This window comes from Hydractinia symbiolongicarpus, chromosome 12, assembly GCF_029227915.1.
Source record: "Hydractinia symbiolongicarpus strain clone_291-10 chromosome 12, HSymV2.1, whole genome shotgun sequence".
In the NCBI taxonomy this organism is placed as follows: Eukaryota; Metazoa; Cnidaria; class Hydrozoa; order Anthoathecata; family Hydractiniidae; genus Hydractinia; species Hydractinia symbiolongicarpus.
This window is the reverse complement of record NC_079886.1, coordinates 10,276,038-10,295,285: the sequence shown is the minus strand read 5'-3', so window position 1 is coordinate 10,295,285 and position 19,248 is coordinate 10,276,038. Positions and strand designations below refer to the sequence as shown.

The following is a 19,248-nucleotide window of genomic DNA, read 5'->3' as shown; positions in this document are numbered from 1 at the left end:
AATCTTTGTTAATCTTTTATAAAAGGTTTCGGGGCTCCGTGATAAGACTACTGCAGTCTTCTTCTTGCTTCTGTTATTTTTAACTAGCTGCACCTAAAGGATATGCAATCACACATTTCTACATTCTACAATACAACAGCTATAGTTGTGTATTTATTTTTACGAAGAAAACGTAAAATTTTCAATGGCGAAATAATAATAACAATAATAATAATACTAACAATAATAATAACAATAACAATAATAATAATAAGAACAATAATAATAATAATATTTTTATATTTGTTCATGTTGTTAATTGTTGATGTCATATCAAGTAAATCATCCTTGGTTGACGCCCTAAAATATATGACCCACATGCTAGATAGACACAAAGGGTACACGATCTTAAAAAAAATGTTGCTGAATCCCCAAACTGGTTCCCAAGGCTACTGTATTAGCTACTACTAAATTATGTATTAAAGATGTATAGAAATAATTGAAACGATAGTGTGTCTGTTATTAAACTATTTCACTGCCGCCATGATTGTTTGGAAAATACGTGGCTTGATTGAAATGAAGAGCGTTACAAAAACGTTCAAAAACAGAAAAACAGATTTTACTTACAGTGAACTGGTCTAAACTGAAACGTCATAAACATGGTCTTTCTAACAGACGACATGTTGCAAACATATCAAGATGCATTTTGCATGTTTGAAAATCATCTCGGTGTCATCAAATGTGAACTTTTGAGAGATGCCTTAAAAACTCTGGGTTTCAACCCTACTGATGTGGAGTTACAAAATATGACCATAATGGCAGATAAAGATGGAAATAACGGGTTAAACTTTAACGAGTTTGTTGATTTAACGCAAAGATTGCAGAGTGACGAAAAAGAAACAAAAGCAGGTATTATGTAAGGTCATTTGCTAAATGGATAAACCCAAGAGACTGTTTCATGCATTTGATTTAAACAACCGAACAACACGTTAGCCTACCTTTAATGTTATATTTATCTATTTGATTACTTACTGTTTTACATTCTAGCTCGTGATTCGTTCAACGCATTCGATTTTATGGGAGAAGGTTACATCGCAGCCAAAGATATTAAAGAAGCTTTACTGTACATCATGGAAAAAGCTCCGGAAGCCGACAAACAAAACATTATCAAACACTTCAAGTAAGTAAAACGATATTTGGTTCGTATCACCGTCGCCGCACCTTTACTTGGGCGTTGCGGTAAGAGTGGGTACGTAAATATTTGATAAGGCGTTATATTAAAAATCTCCTTTTCTACTTCTTAAAATATTACTTGTGCAGGGAAATGCATAATACACCTTTCCCGAATTAGTTTTCTTTGATGTACTACTGCTATTTCTCAACTTTGCCAAACAAAATTTTAATTTTGTACTAATTGACTTCTGCTTTAAACAGAAGCTTATTAGTACAAATCAACAATTAAAAAGACTTGACCGTAACATTAACACCACCAAAACACCATTTTCACATGTCGGATAAGGTGAACCTTTTTACGCGCACCAATTCTGAGTATGACTTTAAAGTCAAAACATCAAAGTTATAAAATTTTTAAACAAAAACAAGCAACGGGAAACGCGTATTTATTACTATTCCTAATTATTATAAGGAATTTTTTTTAGAAAGTTTTTTGTAGCAATACATGTAATTTTTTAGATTGGATAGAAATCGAAGAATAACATTTGAAGAATTTAAAGACATGATTATAATGAAAAGTTGACTCTTTAAGTCTTCGTTTGATCATGGATTATTCATATCACAGAACAGTAAATTATATTTCATTTGTAAATCACACTTTCATATTCACGAAAATAAAATATTTTAGTTTATGGAATACATTATTTAAATTGCAACTACCGGAGAAGCGTGCTTTGTTTACACTAACCTAGGAGGATCGTCCTAGGAGTAAGTAAGAGAACTCTCGATGTAAATACGCCACACAATCCTGATCTTATTGCATATAATTTGGTACCTGCGCGGAACATTTCGCAGTTGCAATTTTTTGTGGGGAGGGAGAGAGGGAGAGTTTGATATTAATTGCCTAACGGCCAATTAGACTTGGTTAGTACTTAAAATGGTCCTGGAATGAAACTTGTCACAATAGGAAAACACCTCAATACAAGTACAAGTGTCGCATTTTTTTGAAAATGAAGTCATAGCTACGGCGTAAAAAGTTAGAAGATTTTAGTCCTAACATACAGAAATATGGAGCAACCCACCTTCGTTCCCAGGGATTTTTACATGATTTTTATGAGATGTAAAAATCCAAGTTCCATTAGAATATATATAAAATGTTAACAAATGCTACGAATTTTTTAAAATTAAAAAGAAAGTAATGCCCCTCCTCCCAGGTATAATTAGAACAGTGTCTCCCTCAAAACTGGAAACTTGAAGAAATTATTTGAAACAGGGCATTTTTTTCTATCGTTTCTTGACGGGAAAAAAATTTTCCTATCCAATAAACACCTTTTTTCTGTCAAAATCTAATTTTAACGAAGTCGTGACTCAGAGTTCCAAGTAATTGGCGAAAATAACTCAACCTGTTGTTGCTACGAAGCTTGGCCTGCATTATTTTTTTATTATAAATTTTGCGCACATGTACAGGGTTCCCAAAGTGAAAAATGATGTAAGTCTACTATGGTTTCGATCGAAAAAATATTCATTCCGGCGCAGATTCCACATCAGAAGTCAGTATCTCAGCTGGAAAAGAATTACAGTTGACTCTCTCTATCTCGACTACCCTCTATCTCGAACATCTCTCTATCTCGAACCAAAGTCTCGGTCCCTTGGACATTTGTGTAGGCTCTAAGCTATTTTCCTCTCTTTATCTCGAACCTCTCTATCTCGAATACCTCTCTATCTCGAACCAAAATCTCGGTCCCGTCTGACTGTTTCTCTCTCTATCTCGAACTTTTCCGGATTTAAGAACCTATTTACACTAAAAATCGAATTAAAATGTTCCATTTTCGAACGAAAATGTTTGACGTTCGAATTCTAAAGTCACTCACAAAACATTGTTTACAGTGTTTTGAACCAGAAACCTTCTTGAGGTGAAGATGTCGGCTTTAAAAAGAAAACTCAATAACGTTTCTTTAATTCAAAAATGTCAAATAATTCGGGAAATCGAGAAAGGAATGTCAAACAAGGAGGCAGCAGAAAAATACGGGATCCCCAAAAATACAATTTCAACTTGGATGAAAAAAAAAACATAAGATCCTACAAAGCTTGGAAGAACAAAAAACCGCGTCTGGTTCGAAAAAGGTTCGAGGCTGTGATTATGAGCAGATAGACAAGGCTGTTTTCAAATGGTTTACTGTTCAAAGAAGCCAAAACATTCCGATCGATGGCAATTTGATAAAAGAAAAGGCACTCAGTTTTGCTAAAAACTTTGATTGTTCAAGTTTCAAGGCTTCCGATGGTTGGCTGGACAAATGGAAAAAAAGGTAAATAACATAGTTATAATTTTCATTTCGTGTATAAAAACAACGTGATTACATATCAAACACTAAAATTACAGCTTCTGTTTTTTCAAAATCTCTACCATTGACTTTTGCCCGGATAAGCTTAGAACACAGGGGACCTGCATTCCATCACCATCTCCAAGATTAACTGCCTTTCCAGTAACAGTTATATCACATCTCCCAAATTGATCAGCACGGAGAAAATAAAATATGGTTTTAGCAAACTTTCCATTTTCTCCTAACGGCAAATGTTTGACTAGTTTCCCATCTTTTTTAACAGCTACAGCGTATTTGTCGACAGGGTTGTGAGGTTCCATTTCTCCTTGTAGTTTTTCTTGTTGGACTGGTGTCCATAAACTTTTGTAAACATGGTACCCTTTTATGTAAGATGTAATGTCAGTGGAAGACAAAACGACGAGTGGCATATTTTCAGTTAATTCAATTTCTTGTCCCAGTAAATTTATAGCCATATTGTTCATTACAGATTCTACTACACTCCACGTGTTCAACAATATAATTTGTAAACAGATAAGAATCGAATCGAACCAATCTTAAAATTTATGTTCGATTGTGTTATGTTCGATTAATATTAAGGGCTGCTTTACACGAAACATTTTTATTTATTTACTTTTTCAGGCACAGCATTTCCTTGAAAGTTATCGGTGGTGAATGTAAGTCAGTTACAAATCAAATGACAAGCTCCTGGAACGAAACCACGCTCCCAACCATTCTGTCGAATTACAAATTGGAGGACACTTTCAACGCAGACGAATTTGGTTTGTTTTACCAATGTCTTCCCGAGAAAACATACCACCTCAAAGGAGAAAAGTGTTCTGGGGGGAAGAAGAGCAAATTGAGATTCACTGGAATGGCCGCAGCAAGTGCTACTGGAGAAAAGTTGCCAATGTTCGTCATTGGCAAATCAAAAAAACCTCGCTGCTTTAATAACATCAAACATCTCCCTTGCCAATACACATCACAAAAGAAAAGTTGGATGGATAGTGAAATATTTGAAAACTGGGTCCGGAAACTGGACCAAAAGTTTCGTGTAGACGGGAGAAAAATCGTTCTTATAATCGACAACTGTCCAGCACACCCATCGATCTCGAACTTAACAAACATTCATCTCGTTTTTTTGCCCCCTAACACAACGTCTGTGTTGCAACCGATGGACCAAGGTGTCAAACGAAGTCTAAAAGCGCATTACCGAAGGAGAGTTGTACGTTTGCTGTGCAGTGCTTTGGAGAACAACAAACCTTTGCCAAAGATTTCAATTTTAAGCGGAATGAAGATACTGGCTGATTCTTGGGAGGCTGTAACTAAACAAACCATCATCAATTGTTTTAAGAAATCTGGAATCTCTTCTACAGGACAACAGGATGCTATTGCTGATTCGGATGACCCATTTAAAGATCTTCAAGAAAGTTTGGATGATTCAAGAGAGGCTGATCCATCATTGGTACCAAATGATCTCAGTGCTAATGATCTTGTGACCTTGGATGATGAGGTTATCGCAACCGCCCCTCAAATCTCTAATGAGGATATCATTGATGAATTTCGGAAATCTCAGGACGACGAAGCTGAAGACGATGGCAGTGACATGGAGGATGATTCATTTGATATAGTTGTCGAAAAACCATCAAGATCAAAAGTCGAGTGTAGTATTGATCTTTTGAAAGATCTAGCAATGTGTTGCGAAAAAGGCAATGAAATGCAAATGCTTATCTCCAAATTCGAAAAAATGTATAATGAAGACAGAGTGGCATCACTTAAACAAAAAGACATAACCGATTTCTTTAAATGAAGCTGTAAATTTATTTTATGTATTTATTTTAAAAGAAGTCTTGTGCATTGAATATTAACATTTTAACATCTCTCATTGACCTCTATCAACTCCCGATACACTGAAGGTTAAAAATACGTTTTTTACGAAAAAATCCAATTTTTGTCAATTTTTCTCTATCTCGAACTTTCTCTATCTCGAACAAATTTTCTGGTCCCTTGCGAGTTCGAGATAGAGAGAGTCAACTGTATACAAAAATATTTTCTAATAATTTTCGAGGGGACTAATTCTACGAAAAAGATAAACGGTATGTTTGCCCTATGCAAAGTTGGAAGGTAATGCTGACATATACGTTTTAACCCTTTATGCATACTGCCAATAAAAACCCTGCAAAGTTTCCCATTGGCAGTCTGACCGAGAAAAATAAAAACATTCCGAAACTGGATAAAATATCCGATTCGGAAAAAAAACCCGCTTGTTCATATCTTTTTTTGAAAAATGGCAGCCAAAACGAGCTCTTTATAAAAATATTCATGAGATAATTGAATTTGTAACTAATGGAAATGATGACAGTGATGGTAGTATGAGAATGGATGATGAAAGTAATGAAATTGACTGGGAGTATGAAAAAAAAAACAGAAGTAACTTTTGTAAGTGGTAGTGTGCCTCAAAGCTTTGAAAGTTCAATAACAACAATCAGTTAGATAAGGTGACCGATGTGAATGAACCTTCAGAGCCTGCTAGCAATTCCAGTAATCCAAACAGTGACAGTGAGGCATCTTCTAAAGATGATGTTCCATTGGCTGATCTTGCCCAAAGTAATAATAATGTTGAACCCATGTGTGTTAGTAGCAGTCGTGGTGTAAGAACAAGAGGTGATCGCGGTGGTATTCGTGAAGGAGTTCCTGGAGGTGGAAATGCTAGAAGAAGACCAAGGGGACGTGGTACTGGACAAGGTCGAGGAAGGAGACAAAACAGTATAGGGGGACGACCGAAACTACTTCATTCGTATAAACTTTCGCAAGAGAAACTTTTGCGAGTCTAAAAACTCGCAAAATTTTTGGATAAATTTTCCCGAATCTACAAATTAAAAAAATTGGAAAGTTTTGGCGAGATAAACTTTCGCGATTCGTGATTTTTTATGTTCTTATAAAAAAAGTGGCCTATATTTCTTATGATAGAAAAGTGTTTTTTAACGATGTAATTTTCTTTCTAATGGTATGTAAAAACTTCTATTTACAAACTGGCTTCATCGTCAAAATCACAAAACAGATCAAACACATTTCTAGCTCCCACGCATCGTCGTTATCGCCTTTTTGCCAGTAACTCGGTTATAAGCCATACATACATTTGAAACATCATCGCTTTTGTTTATTTCAAGTTTATTCCAATCTCGTTCTCAGCGCCAGTTGTCTCTTTTTTATGGGGAAGGCGAGCCAAGTGAGGGCGAGTCAAGAAATAACTTTTAAAACCAGGAAATTTCTTTTAAATATTAGTGGATAAACTTTCGCGAATCGACAATTTAAAAAGTTTGTACTGAATAAACTTTCGCGAGTGGCCATTTTTGAAAGTTTAGCGAAAAAGGCCAAAAAACGAACAAAGTAGTGGTATGAAATGAATCTAACAAAGATCAACACATCGATCTGAAAAACTTTCCATTCCAAGAGACTGAGGGATTGAATGTTAGAATGGAGAATAAAACACCCTGAACTGTACCACACTAAACTTGAATACGGAGAAGCTGATGAATAATCTTATTTATCAGCTTCTCCGTAATCGAGTCCAGTTCTTTTTTGAACTTATCCTGTATATATGATTTATATGTTCCATGTTTTTTAGGCTATTTATAATAAGGTTGTTCTAGTTTCTGCTTTCTTTGATTTTCAATGGTTGTGTGTACCGAATGTGCACCGAAACATGTAATATCTATTGTTCTTTTTGGCTGAATTTTTTTTGAAAGTAGGTTACATTTAGGAGATTTATATTTTATACTAGTTTTTAACTATACTCATTAGTAATAATTTTTCTTTAGGGGATTCTTTGGGATTTGACGCTTTTTTATTTTTTTCATATCCGCCATTTTGGATCATTGGTCGGTGAAAAAAATTTGTTATTCAAAATTTTTTTTAATTTTAGTAATGAATAACATCTTTTAAAAAAAGGGTGAAAATTTTATTTGAGCCAATGGTTCTTGAGATATTTAAGTTTAAGCGGAACACCCTAAAAATTGAGTTTTTCGCTCCGGGAAAAAAGCGTGATTTTTTCTGGTAAAGAAAGGGTTAATTGTTGGTGAGGTCTGAATATACCACTTTTAGTGAACTCTGTGTTTGCATTTATTGCGAATGAGCTATTTTTTAGCCCTAACTAAATAAATGCGCGTTTTAAGCTATGGGTTGCCAGTCGTTTAAAATATGTCAAACCGATTTCTTTTTATAATATTATGTTAAAGAGTAATAATATACAATGGTGTTAAAAACATTGGTAAAAGTTTTAGCATGAAAAAGTATATAATAATTTAAAACACTAGGTCTTCATCTACATCATACAAAGCTATATTTACACTAAGACGTTTTTATGTCCTTTAACAAATATAAACATCGCAAAGGAACGGATACAACTCTGAATTTTACCTTTCGCTGTTTCTGCTTATCAACATTACACTAACTCGTCACTAGACCTTTATCTCAATTTTCCTTATTTTCATCAGCACCTGCGTCAAAATCTGTCTGAATATCTTCTGAAAGCTTTGTTTCCGTGGTCATCCCGTGTTTTTCTTCTTTTTGATCATTAAAAGAACTCGAGTTACTCGAATCATGATCTGAAGACACGGTTTGTGGTGAAACACAAATACCAGAGTCAGCACGTGAAAATGAAAGTCCTTGACTTGTAAATGATGAGTCGCTCATACCAGAAGCAGAACGTGGTAAAGTTTCAAGAGAAGAACTTTCCCTTGACAACAATGACCGACTGGAAGAAGCCATGTCTACTTCGGGTTCCTCATGTTTACTTTTAGAGGATCTAGAATGTTCTGAACTGCTTTCTTCATCGTGAACTCGGCTTCGTTTTGTTTCACTTAACGACATGGAAATACCAGAATCTTGGCTATCGGGACACTCGACATCACTGAAATATGGATGAGCGAGACAAGATCGGGCATTTAATCTTTTCTCCGCACCAAACACAAGCAGTTTCTAAATAAAAAGTTTCCAACACGAGAAATTCTTACAGATTTTACGTTCGCGTTAAAGACCAGTCTTTTGACATTAGGAGAACAAATAAAATAAAATTAAAGAGACCTTAGAGTGAAAACGATGTGGCATTTACGTGTTAAAGCTCAAAGATGTTGTTAATCAAGTCTTTAAAAAAACAACAACTCTTTTCGTTCTCAAGATATCCACACTTAAAAAATTAACCATCGCGTCACATTTAAGTAATAGCAAATTTCAGATTTCCTGTTATTGGTAATTTTAGATTAATGTATAAAAGTAACAGAAGTGAATTAAGATTCCAAGATAACACTTAGGGTCATTCTTTGACATTAGTTTAAGGTTACGACTTTCACAGTTTTTCAAATATATACTCACTTTTAACAGATCAATTCCTTCAGGACACATATCCAACACCAAGTGTTGAAGGTCTAAGCCGCCATGATGTTTAAACGATTGCCATGGTAAAGAAGTATTTTCTGGCCACTGTTCTTTCTCTGGAGTTCCTATTACGCTGTCAACAGAAAACAAATTCGAAATATAAGCAATGTTATTGAGGGAAGTGTTAAAGAATAAATCACTAGGAATCTCTCTTACGAAAAAATTCTGCCCAACTGATCAATTTCACTTTTTCCAGGAAACAATGGTCTATAAAGAATATAATTAAACGAATGAAATTTATTATTTTACTGTCCCCAATAAAAGGAATTTTGTCAGGCATAAAAAAACTAGCAAAATACAGTGATGTTGATATAGGCCTTTGGCAGTGAAATTGATATTTTTGTTCGAATCCCAGGAGAACAATTTGCTGATGCAAAAGTAGAAATAAAGAATACCGAGCAGCAGATCATTTGGAGATTAATCAGACAATATTAGTTAAAAGAACACATTGTCATGCTGCGTCATAACCCTAACTGGGTATTTCTGGGTATCAAATATTCTGGACAAGGGGGAGATTTAACCACCCCAGCTAAGTTTTATGGCTTAGAAAAATACAGAAGGTAAGTAATAGCAAAATCGAGTAGACTTTATACAATAAAGTATTGTCAAATAAAAATGAGCCTTTAATACCCCTGAAATTTTATCTGAAGATGAGTAATTTTTCATAAATTTGTCCAACCAACACAAGATTTTCTGACTAAGCAGAAACCTTACACCACACTACAAAGAGCAAAACATCAATGGGCAATAAATTGTATTTGTTTGTAAAAAACATAGTTGATTGCAAATGGTATTCGCACACCTTCTGTTGTACATCTCTGCCATAATGGCTCCTACACTCCAAAGATCAACCAATGTTGCATAAGATGATTGAAGAAGAACTTCCGGTGCACGATACCAAAGAGTTACAACCTATGTAAAGACATGTGGAGTTAGGTTGATATAAAGCACTAACAAAAGTCCCAGACCAAAAATTAGGATTTTTCAAGTTCTTAAAGTTCATTTTTACTTGTAATTTTTTCTTTAAACTCTTGATACTTCTTGAATTAATTTATAATACAGCAAAAATCGGCCAATGTTATTAAATTTCGAAGATTTCAAAACACTGGTAGCAGCTGCATGATATGATTGGACACAGAGATCTTTGCGTTGAGAATAGAGAAATAAAAAAAGTAAGCAAATATTTTACCACAGACGTAACAAGTTTACAAAAGCCGTATACTCTGGCCAGCCCAAAATCAGCTATTTTGACCTTTTTGTTTTTAGTAATCAAAACATTCTGTGGTTTGATATCACGATGGACTATTCGATTCATGTGCAAGTAATCAACCCCAGATAATAACTGGTACATCAAGTCCTAAACAGAGAAACACATCTGGCTTATAACTCATCATGCTTTTGCTTTTAATGGTTACGGATTTATCATTTCTTGGACATGGTAGCATAGTAGGTTACTTTTGAAAAAAAAAATAATATACCGTCAAAAATCACTGGTGTCACATTTCATTAAGTTTCATGTCATTATTTTATTTTTTACTAAAGTTATATCAATTGTACTCTCATCACGCAAAAGTATGCTGATTTTGCTACCCACTTGTAGCTCATGTCCTTCTCAGTACATGCACTTGGGTGTTTCTTGCTAATGTAATGTATCTCGTGTGTCTATTGCTTAGTACCTTACCTTCATTCCCTGGTTTATTCAGGGCTGTAAAAGGCAATAATCTGCAAACTAAGGTACAGAGTTTAAGTAAATTCATGAAGATATCACAATGCATTTATGAAAGAAGAAAATTAGTATACGTGTCTAGAAAGTTATACTTAAGTACATCTTAGTATTTAAACATTGATCATACACTTGTAAGAAAACTTTAGCTGAATAGCGAGCACACTAAGGTAAATTCTCTTATCTTTGGTATTGCTATTAAATATATATCTAAAGCCTTGCATAATTACGTGTAATTAGAGATTTATGCACAACATTTATTGAATAATTACGTGTAATTCGAGACTTATGCACAACATTTATTGCATAATTACGTGTAATTAGAGATTTATGCACAACATTTATATGTCATTTTTTTTAACAGCCAAAATAAATTACATATGGTGCATGTGACTCTTTTTTTGATATTATCAGTACTTTAGCAGTAAAATACCATACAGTAAAGCGAAGTTCACAAGAAGACCAGATTAACAGTGAAATTGTTATTTTTTTGTTTGATAAAAAGGTAAAAAAAATAATCTGCTAACCAACTGACCATGCAAAAAAATTACGAGTTGGAAAACAGCAAACCAACAATAATTAAAAGTGCCATGTAAATGCTGAGCTCTCTAACAATACACTTGTTATTAAAAAAATGAATTGTTAAGATATTATCATACTGTATATGTAAATAAAAGTACAGCAGAGGAATACTAAAAGTAACTTTTGAATATATAAATTTGACCTTAAAAAGAAAAATTGAGACAAAGTTTTAAATCGTTCGGTTTTTAATTGTTTGCTTTCCTAAACAAGTAGATTTTTTAACAGACCATTACAATTGCATAGTCCTGAAAAAGCGTGCATTATAGGCCAAAGAACTAAAACCAAATTAGAATACACATGCTAGTTATATTTTTCATTATAGAACCAAAAATAGAGTTGTTTGCTGTTGATTGTTATCTTAAATGTCCAACAAATATGTTTTTTAAAAAAAATAATATGCATTTAACATACAAAACTAAAAGAAACAACAGTGACTACAAGTTTCACCTTAATTAATTCTTCAGGTAATCCTGGTGGAGGACATTTTCGAAGAAACTGTGATAAATCTTGATCAACATGTTCAAATACAATAGTGAGCACAAGATCACTAGGTGAATCTGTTGGAGTTGTTGAGAAATTTTGAAAAGCATCAAATATTCTAAAAAAACAAAAAACACACACAAAAATAGTAGTCACGCATACAATTAACTGCATTAATTAATGTATTTTTTAAATTGTGTAAAATTGTATGATGAAGGTGTAAAAAAATATGACTTTGGTGCAGTTACTATAGATATGTGAAAAAATAATTTTTTTCCTTACCACCTGTTAACTGATGAGTAACCAGGAAAAATGATGTTGTATCAAATATTTTCGACTGTGTTTGGGTGGGGTAGGGTCAAGTCTATACAACAGAAAATTTCAAAAACAAATTTCCAGGAATTCCCAGGCCCTTTTATTCACAAACTAACTAAAAATTTGAGCTAGATTTTGTGATTTTCAAAGATAGTTATTAAAAGAAAGTAATGTGATGACCTAGTGGAATTAACAGCTGATTGATGCTGTAACAACACCAATAATGGCTCAAAAATAAAGGGTTAAATGCAACTGGGAAAGAAATAACGATATTGAAAGAAATTTTTCAAGGTTTTTTCAAGATGAATAAGTCTGTTTTTCTAAGATAAATCAATTCTAAATCAATTCCAAATTTGCCATGACAAAAGCAAATATGACTAGACAAGGAGAAATAAATAAATAGATAGATGTACATATTTTGCATGGCTAGCCTCACAAATATTGAGGAATATACCCTGTCTATTATTTCCAGGAGGGACCATGGCTTAGATGAAAAGTCCTAGAGTACTCAATGCTCATTTTGAGCTACACAGACCCAATTACCCTGAGAACTCCCTGCAAGATCAACAATCCACATAGTGTACCATCTCCGTAATTTCCCTCACATAGCTTGTGTTAACCCCGGCTACAAAACATTCACTCGTCCATATTAAATCACCTTATTGTAAGGTCAAAACGTATTACTAATGAATAAAACATACTTTCAAAATGACATATGTTACATTTTGGGATATTTGATTGTGGCATTTTGGGATATTTGATTGTGGCATTTTGGGATATTTGATTGTGGCATTTGCTACAATATGTTACTGGTAAACATGGTTAATTATTGAAGAGTGGAGTGAAATAGGTAAAATAAGGTAAACAAATAGTAAATCAATTTTTCATATATTTTTTTTAAAATAGCTTCAACGTAACAAAATTTATGACTTGCTAGAATTGTATTTTAACTTGCATTCTTAACATTAACCACCAAAGTCATGATAGATGAAAAGAGGAAAATTTTTAGAATCATGTGTGTTCAGCATATTTAAAGGGTGTGCACCTACTTAAAACAAGCTCAATAAATATATCAGTTAAAAAGATTAAATGGTTTGTATAGATTTGTGTTTAAAACAATTAGGTAGGTAAGTAGGTAAGCCAAGCTTTTTATTGAATTGAGGATTTTGCTTACTGGAGTATAATTCGTACACAGCACAAAGAAAAAAACTCAGTTGTTAGAGACATGTTAATCAAGTTTTAATGGTTGCCTATAATAATTTTTCTTTCATGTTAAAAACACTGAAGGGTTGATAGAATTCTCTTTTACTAAGTTGCTTAGCAATGTTTAAAGCTTTTTGATTATTTGATGAGGGGAACACCCGAGTAATTATTGCAAACATTCCACAATGATTTCATAACATTGGATTAAATTGATATGTACAAAATTGTGTAGATACTTTTTCTGGTAAAATTATAACATCAAATCAATTTTATTTCACAATGTTTTGTATTTACTGTGTGTGTAATCAATCCTATGGATATTTTCTTAAAAAACTTAAAATTAAGTAAAAGCTAAAGATATACAAAAGCAAATGAAAAATATTTGTTATTACATACAAACGAAAAATTGTTTATTAAAAAAATAAACATAATATGGATGAACTTTGGAGTATAAGTGGAAATGATTAGAGAGTTATTTAAAGAATTGTAATGAGAATTAGGGTTTGCCCTGATATAAAGATTTGCTTCTGCGTAAAATGAAAATTTTTTTAAAAAATTTGACAAATTCTAATGCATATACACATTGTATAGTATATTCAAGATAGAACAAAGCATACTAAAATGATACAGAAATGCATTTCATATTGTGAACAAACAGACATGGATCATTTGTTAGAATTGTATGAAAAATGTAAATAAATAAGTTATTATTGATACACATAACATCCAATAACATGCACGATATGAACATCTATTTTTTAAAGAATATGTTTATAAGCTTTACCATTCCAAAGTTACAGAAGTATCAATGACCTCAGACATCAGTGGAATCAATACTAGCATTGAACTTGTACCAAATATAGTGTAAATAAACATACCTAACAATATTTGGGTGTGCAATGTTGTCCAGTTGTTTTAATAGCGTAATTTCACGTAATGTTGAAACTGGAACACCTTTATCTTCACTATCATTAATAATACGCACACGTTTCAATGCAACAATGCGATCGTTTTCAGCATCAAACGCCTTAAAAACTGTGCCATATGCTCCCTTTCCAATGATTGAAAGGTCTTCATAGTTTCTTTTTGGGGATATCATCTAGGAAAAGGAATACCAATTATAATTATTAAAAAAATGGCAACTGAGAAACCAAGGGCTGACACCAGATGGCTAGTGTGTATTTGTATCTGTGTGTGTGAGGGGGGTGGTTGAGGAGGGAGATTAGGCATAATTTGAAAGTAGTACAAGTAGAGAACAGTAACGGTGTTTAGCTACATATTTCGCTGAACTTTTCCGTGGTATTTTAATATAAACAATTAAAAACAAGAAAATTTTAATGTTAGAGTCATCTGGGTTACCCACTTTAAGGCTATTTACTAATCTGAGATTAAGTATCTTTCATAAACTCTTAGCCAGGCAGCTAGCTACCGTCTCCGCTATTCTGCCACAACAATGAGAGTTAATTTACACACAAAATTCAAAATGGAAAAAGTTACATTACTTTTTACCTTAAGACATCGGAGTTACTCTCGTTATCTCGGAAGATTCATTCTGAAAACCCAAAAATGCCAAAGAAGGTACAGCAAACCAAACTTTCTACTATCATTTCTGTCGCATGCCTATTATTTTGTGTTTATTGATTCCGATTCAAGTACCATATCCAGTGGAATGAGCCATGTGCTCATTGTGTTCAAAGTTTTAATACAACTATTCATAAAATATGATTGGCTTAGAAAATGAAAACATAATTATCAATTGGTTCATTAAAAAACACTGTGGAAACCCCCGCTTATCACGGAGACAAATCACGTTTTGCACCGTTCGCAAAAACTTTTTGATACGTGTTCAGGTCAGAGTTATTTTGGACCCTGTTAGGAAAGACACCGCGGTCATATGCGATTCATATAAAATCCAAATAAACAAATTTTTTGGATTTTTTTTTCATTAGCAATTCACACTTAACCGTACGTAATTTTTTTAAATTAGCCTATTCCCAATTCGAGTTTAATAATTTCAAATATTTCTGAATCCCGCTAAACCGTTTAACGATGTTATGTCCTATCGTAAGCGGAATGTCACTGATATAAAAAGAAGCCAAGGTGAAACTCTCAGAAAGGGCAGAGCCATTGGAAAGCAATGGGGACGAAGTTGAACAGGAAGCAACAAACAAACAAACAGACAAATCAACCTGATTTTAAAAACACAATATTTATTTCTATTTACTGTTACATCTATAATATTTAGAGAAAAATGTAATTAACAAAGATAAAAAGGTAGCTAAAGAAAAATATAAATAAGTCTATTTCTTTTCCCAACCCAGGCTTCCCACTCCTGCACAGGAGCTTAATGCAAAAATAAATATATGCTCACCGATATCGTAGAAAAAAGTAAAAGGGGTTTTCAACGTAGAAAATTCTAATAATTTCGTACAACAATCTTCTTTAATCCCACGAGTGCGGGGAGACTGGTAAGGAATTCCCACTAATAATGGCCATATTGTGATAATTTACCTAATCACATGAGGGCAGGTGATATCACAACAACATTGCTTAAAGGAAAATAATAGAATTTTCTATGAGGGTGGAAACAAAATTTTTGAGTACGAGTAATTCATGTAAAACAATCCCACCCTTCCATATGTACGTACGAAGTGGAGTTGATGTGAACTTAAAATTGTGAAAAATGCGTAAATAGGTGCGCTAGACACAAATAAATAACATTCTAGAATAGTTTTCACTTTTACACTATACATTATATGTTTGTTCTTATTCACTGTACCATGTCACATATTTATGAGGTTGAGAAAAAGAAATTTCCTCACGCGAAACCATATTTAAGCGTCAGCCACTAATTTAATTGAAAAAAGGAAAGTGTTTACGTCATTACAGGAGTACATTCCAAAGTTATATGGAAGTTCATTCTCTTATGCTCAACCTCAACTGCTTTTCTCTCCTTTATAAAGTTCCTGGGTAATCAAGTCGTTTTAAAATCTACTTTTAGAAGTTTAAAAGTTTCTTGAGGAACTCAAGGAGGTGAAAGGTTTCATACATAATCAAAGATTTACACAAAATGACAACCAAAACAATTATTGTGTTACAACACAAATTATTCTGGCTTTCATTTCTCTAACTCCGCGTTTCTTTCACAAAATTCTACACGTATAAATTCATTTAAACACATTTATAGTTCAGTAATCAAAACGCGCCTGAACTTTTGGAATAGGTTCGATCTCCACTAGCACTATTGTTTGACAATATTCTTACTCTGGTACGAACAAAAATCTACGCAATCAAACGACGCTAATATAAACATAGCCTTCAAAGAGTTCGTTTAAGCACTATAACAATACGTTAAAAAAGCTAGGAATTGTAAACCGAGTTCTGGGAATTGTCACAAAACCTGGTGAAAGAAGAGATAAAAATAAATATGCAAAGATAAAAAGGTTAAGACTGTGGTGAGCGACAATAGTAGTATTATATTCTTTAAAAAATATTTTGCATATAGCAATCTAAATAAACTTAAAAACTTTATTTTCTCGTATTTACCTTTAAAAGAAAAACAGCTACTAGTTTTTGATCGGACTTCCGTCTCCTCCCGCAAAATGAGTGGGCGACTTTTGCGAGACTCTTAGTTTATAATACGGACTTGTTACTGATTCCAACGCCTTTTGTGCTTCACCCGCTGATTTAAAAATAGCTAAAATCGTAGGTCGTTGATTAGGAAGATTACTATGTGAGCTGCTTAAAGACTGTGAACTGCTACTGTTGATTTTTAAAATACGAGCACCAAAGCTCTTGATTTCGTCAAATATCGCATCTGCATCTGATGTTACTGTGTCAGGGAAGTCGTAAATTTCCAATATATGACTAACAGCTAAAATATATATATATAAAAAAAATTAAAAATAGGATGACTTAATATTTAAAAATGTAAGCAATGATTTTACGATTGCAACCGCTGAGTAATCAGAAATAACACGTTACTTTTTTGGTCGGCTTCACTAGAATTTGAGTTCGGTCGACTTATTCTTATTTGTTGGTTGTTCGTCGCATGTCTGTGAGGTCTATACCTGCGTCCTTGCTGTACTACGGGTCGTATCAACTGACCACCATATGAAGGCGAGACAAACCTAAAACAGCAATTAACAAAAACTGCTCAATAGCCAATGCAAATAAATATACACATTTTTTTAACAAGAAGAGGTTTAGTACTTCAAACCACGACTGCCTACGACAGCTAAACATTTTGTTCATCTCAGGTTACGTTGTGGTATTGCCTAACACTACACTATAAATCAGTGAAAACAGTCTTTTATAGTGGCAATTCAGAGGTCCAATAACCAAATTTCAAAGATTCTATTTTTGCTTTGTATGTATAGGAAAAAACACCTGAAAAACGTCCAAGATTTCATATCTGCAACTAATAAAACTCAAAACCTGATAAACTGAGAGCCCTTTTTAATTTTTAATGATTTCATGTAAACAATGTCATCAAATATTCAGGATGCCCCTGTTTTTAAAAACAGGAAAACGTTACCTTTGAGGATGACTTAAATACGCATGACTGGGTTGATACGTTGGTTGCATTTGTAACAGTGCTTTGTTCTGGCCGATATTTAATACGTTGCGACCTTCCCTAGGATCAAGTTTGTACTCTGCACTTTCCGATGAAAATTTATCAGTTCTGTACATGGATTGCATAGGATAACCACTAGCATTCACAGACACATTACCTGGATACTGTCCTGTTACTAACATAGAACCTTGAGGAGTAGCTACTGGTATATACATAGGCGTTCCAGGTCTAGGGTTAGGCATAATACCAGAAATAAATCTTGGTCTGCAAACACCATGGGAGGATTGAATTTGATGTGCTTGTGCAACAGCTCTAGTGTTTTGGACGGATTGTGAAGACACATAGTGTTGTTGCTGTTGTTGGAGAACGGTAGGTGACGGGGTACGTTGTGAAAGAACAGGTGAATGGACAGTGGCAGGATTATATTGTCCAGCTTCTTGTTGACCATATTGGTTAATAGAATACGTTGGGTACCCGCCATGTATATTCTGATAATATTGCAATGGATAATTCGCCTGTTGCTGATACACAGTTCCTTGTACTGGCTGTTCGTTTTGTACATACACAACTTGTCTGCCATGAGTCGAAAATTCTGAAGCGCAAGGTATTACACCATCTACTGGACTAGTTGGTGAAGTTGCCTGTTGTTTTTCTAGAGAATTCTCATCGGTAGAGATACTGGAATGACGTTCATTAATATTCATTGCACTCAATTGATTAATATAATCGTGATAAGATATTTGCTGCTGTGGCGACAAGACAACAGTGGAAGCAGAAGATGGCTGCTGTTCTACCGTACTCTACAAAAAAAAATACAAACTATTTTAGTAATATGAATAAGTTACAAACAAACTGGGTTAACTTTTACACACCTAAAAGCGTATCGTACAGATTTAAACATATATGCAAACACGAACCTGTGTTGGGATGTATAAGACTTGTCCTGAAGGAGTTTGTTGCACCATATAATACTGTGAGCCAGGCTGGCCTGTGTTTGATGTAGTACTTCCACTTACATAGTACACGGGTACATACTGCCCATGCTGCTGCTGTTGCTGCTGCATATATGGATGGCCAGTGTTTGGTACATATGCAACGTGTGCTGCATGCGGTTGTGGATAGTTGGGATGATAATACACAGGACTACTATCTGCACCCACAATAGGTTGACCTGCGAGAAATTTTAGCATGAGCTGTTGTTACAAGACCAAAAAAAACTAACAACGAAAATTTTTTGAACTGGAAAAGAACTTACTACCTGTTTGAGGATTAATTGCAATTGTTGCAGCAGTTGTTGGGGAATAGCTTTCAACTGAAGAAGACAAAATATTCATAAAAAATGATTAAACATGTTGCTTTTCATCCTGTTGTTAGTGAGATATACCTAAAGAATTGTAATGAGAATTAGGGTTTGCCCTGATATAAAGATTTGCTTCTGCGTAAAATGAAAATTTTTTTAAAAA

General features: G+C 33.8%; 4 protein-coding genes across 5 annotated transcripts; 2 read left to right on the top strand and 2 right to left on the bottom strand.

Moving 5' to 3' along the window:
• The first annotated feature begins 638 nt into the window (after positions 1-638).
• On the top strand, positions 639-1,331 carry LOC130621237 (calmodulin-alpha-like). Its single transcript, XM_057436548.1, has 2 exons — positions 639-888; positions 1,027-1,331. The coding sequence occupies exons 1-2, from the start codon at positions 639-641 to the stop codon at positions 1,161-1,163; spliced, it is 387 nt and encodes a 128-aa protein (XP_057292531.1). The 3' UTR covers positions 1,164-1,331.
• An 889-nt stretch (positions 1,332-2,220) lies between these two features.
• LOC130621236 (tigger transposable element-derived protein 4-like) lies at positions 2,221-3,462 on the top strand. The gene is made up of 4 exons (XM_057436547.1): positions 2,221-2,272; positions 2,514-2,532; positions 2,620-2,641; positions 3,229-3,462. Exons 1-4 carry the CDS (start codon positions 2,221-2,223, stop codon positions 3,460-3,462), a joined length of 327 nt encoding a protein of 108 aa, XP_057292530.1.
• A 4,220-nt stretch (positions 3,463-7,682) lies between these two features.
• LOC130622528 (cyclin-dependent kinase 6-like) lies at positions 7,683-14,894 on the bottom strand. Its single transcript, XM_057437990.1, has 8 exons — positions 14,719-14,894; positions 14,088-14,308; positions 11,659-11,809; positions 10,096-10,263; positions 9,709-9,818; positions 9,063-9,113; positions 8,844-8,979; positions 7,683-8,450 (listed from the first exon to the last, which is right to left on the bottom strand). The coding sequence occupies exons 2-8, from the start codon at positions 14,306-14,308 to the stop codon at positions 7,944-7,946; spliced, it is 1,344 nt and encodes a 447-aa protein (XP_057293973.1). The 5' UTR covers positions 14,719-14,894; the 3' UTR covers positions 7,683-7,943.
• A 505-nt stretch (positions 14,895-15,399) lies between these two features.
• LOC130622527 (uncharacterized) lies at positions 15,400-19,182 on the bottom strand. 2 transcript variants are annotated; one of them, XM_057437989.1, is made up of 5 exons: positions 19,044-19,182; positions 18,703-18,956; positions 17,747-18,585; positions 17,194-17,339; positions 15,400-17,083 (listed from the first exon to the last, which is right to left on the bottom strand). In XM_057437989.1, the coding sequence occupies exons 1-5, from the start codon at positions 19,117-19,119 to the stop codon at positions 16,776-16,778; spliced, it is 1,623 nt and encodes a 540-aa protein (XP_057293972.1). In that variant the 5' UTR covers positions 19,120-19,182; the 3' UTR covers positions 15,400-16,775. The 2 variants fall into 2 exon arrangements, with proteins under 2 accessions (XP_057293972.1, XP_057293971.1); XM_057437988.1 differs by having other exon boundaries at positions 19,041-19,134.
• Positions 19,183-19,248: the final 66 nt, after the last annotated feature.

Coding starts and splice junctions, on each gene's coding strand:
- LOC130621237 (XM_057436548.1), top strand. CDS start 639: ATGGTCTTTCTAACAGACGACATGTTGCAAACATATCAAGATGCATTT. Junction 889..1,026: donor CGAAAAAGAAACAAAAGCAG/GTATTATGTAAG, acceptor TTTACATTCTAG/CTCGTGATTCGTTCAACGCA.
- LOC130621236 (XM_057436547.1), top strand. CDS start 2,221: ATGGAGCAACCCACCTTCGTTCCCAGGGATTTTTACATGATTTTTATG. Junction 2,642..3,228: donor TTCCCAAAGTGAAAAATGAT/GTAAGTCTACTA, acceptor AAAAAACATAAG/ATCCTACAAAGCTTGGAAGA.
- LOC130622528 (XM_057437990.1), bottom strand. CDS start 14,308: ATGATATCCCCAAAAAGAAACTATGAAGACCTTTCAATCATTGGAAAG. Junction 9,114..9,708: donor GCAGAGATGTACAACAGAAG/GTGTGCGAATAC, acceptor TATTCTTTATAG/ACCATTGTTTCCTGGAAAAA. Junction 8,980..9,062: donor CAGTTGGGCAGAATTTTTTC/GTAAGAGAGATT, acceptor TTCTGTTGACAG/CGTAATAGGAACTCCAGAGA.
- LOC130622527 (XM_057437988.1), bottom strand. CDS start 19,119: ATGAATATTTTGTCTTCTTCAGTTGAAAGCTATTCCCCAACAACTGCT. Junction 17,340..17,746: donor TATTTAAGTCATCCTCAAAG/GTAACGTTTTCC, acceptor TTGCTGTTTTAG/GTTTGTCTCGCCTTCATATG. Junction 17,084..17,193: donor TAGTGAAGCCGACCAAAAAA/GTAACGTGTTAT, acceptor TATATATTTTAG/CTGTTAGTCATATATTGGAA.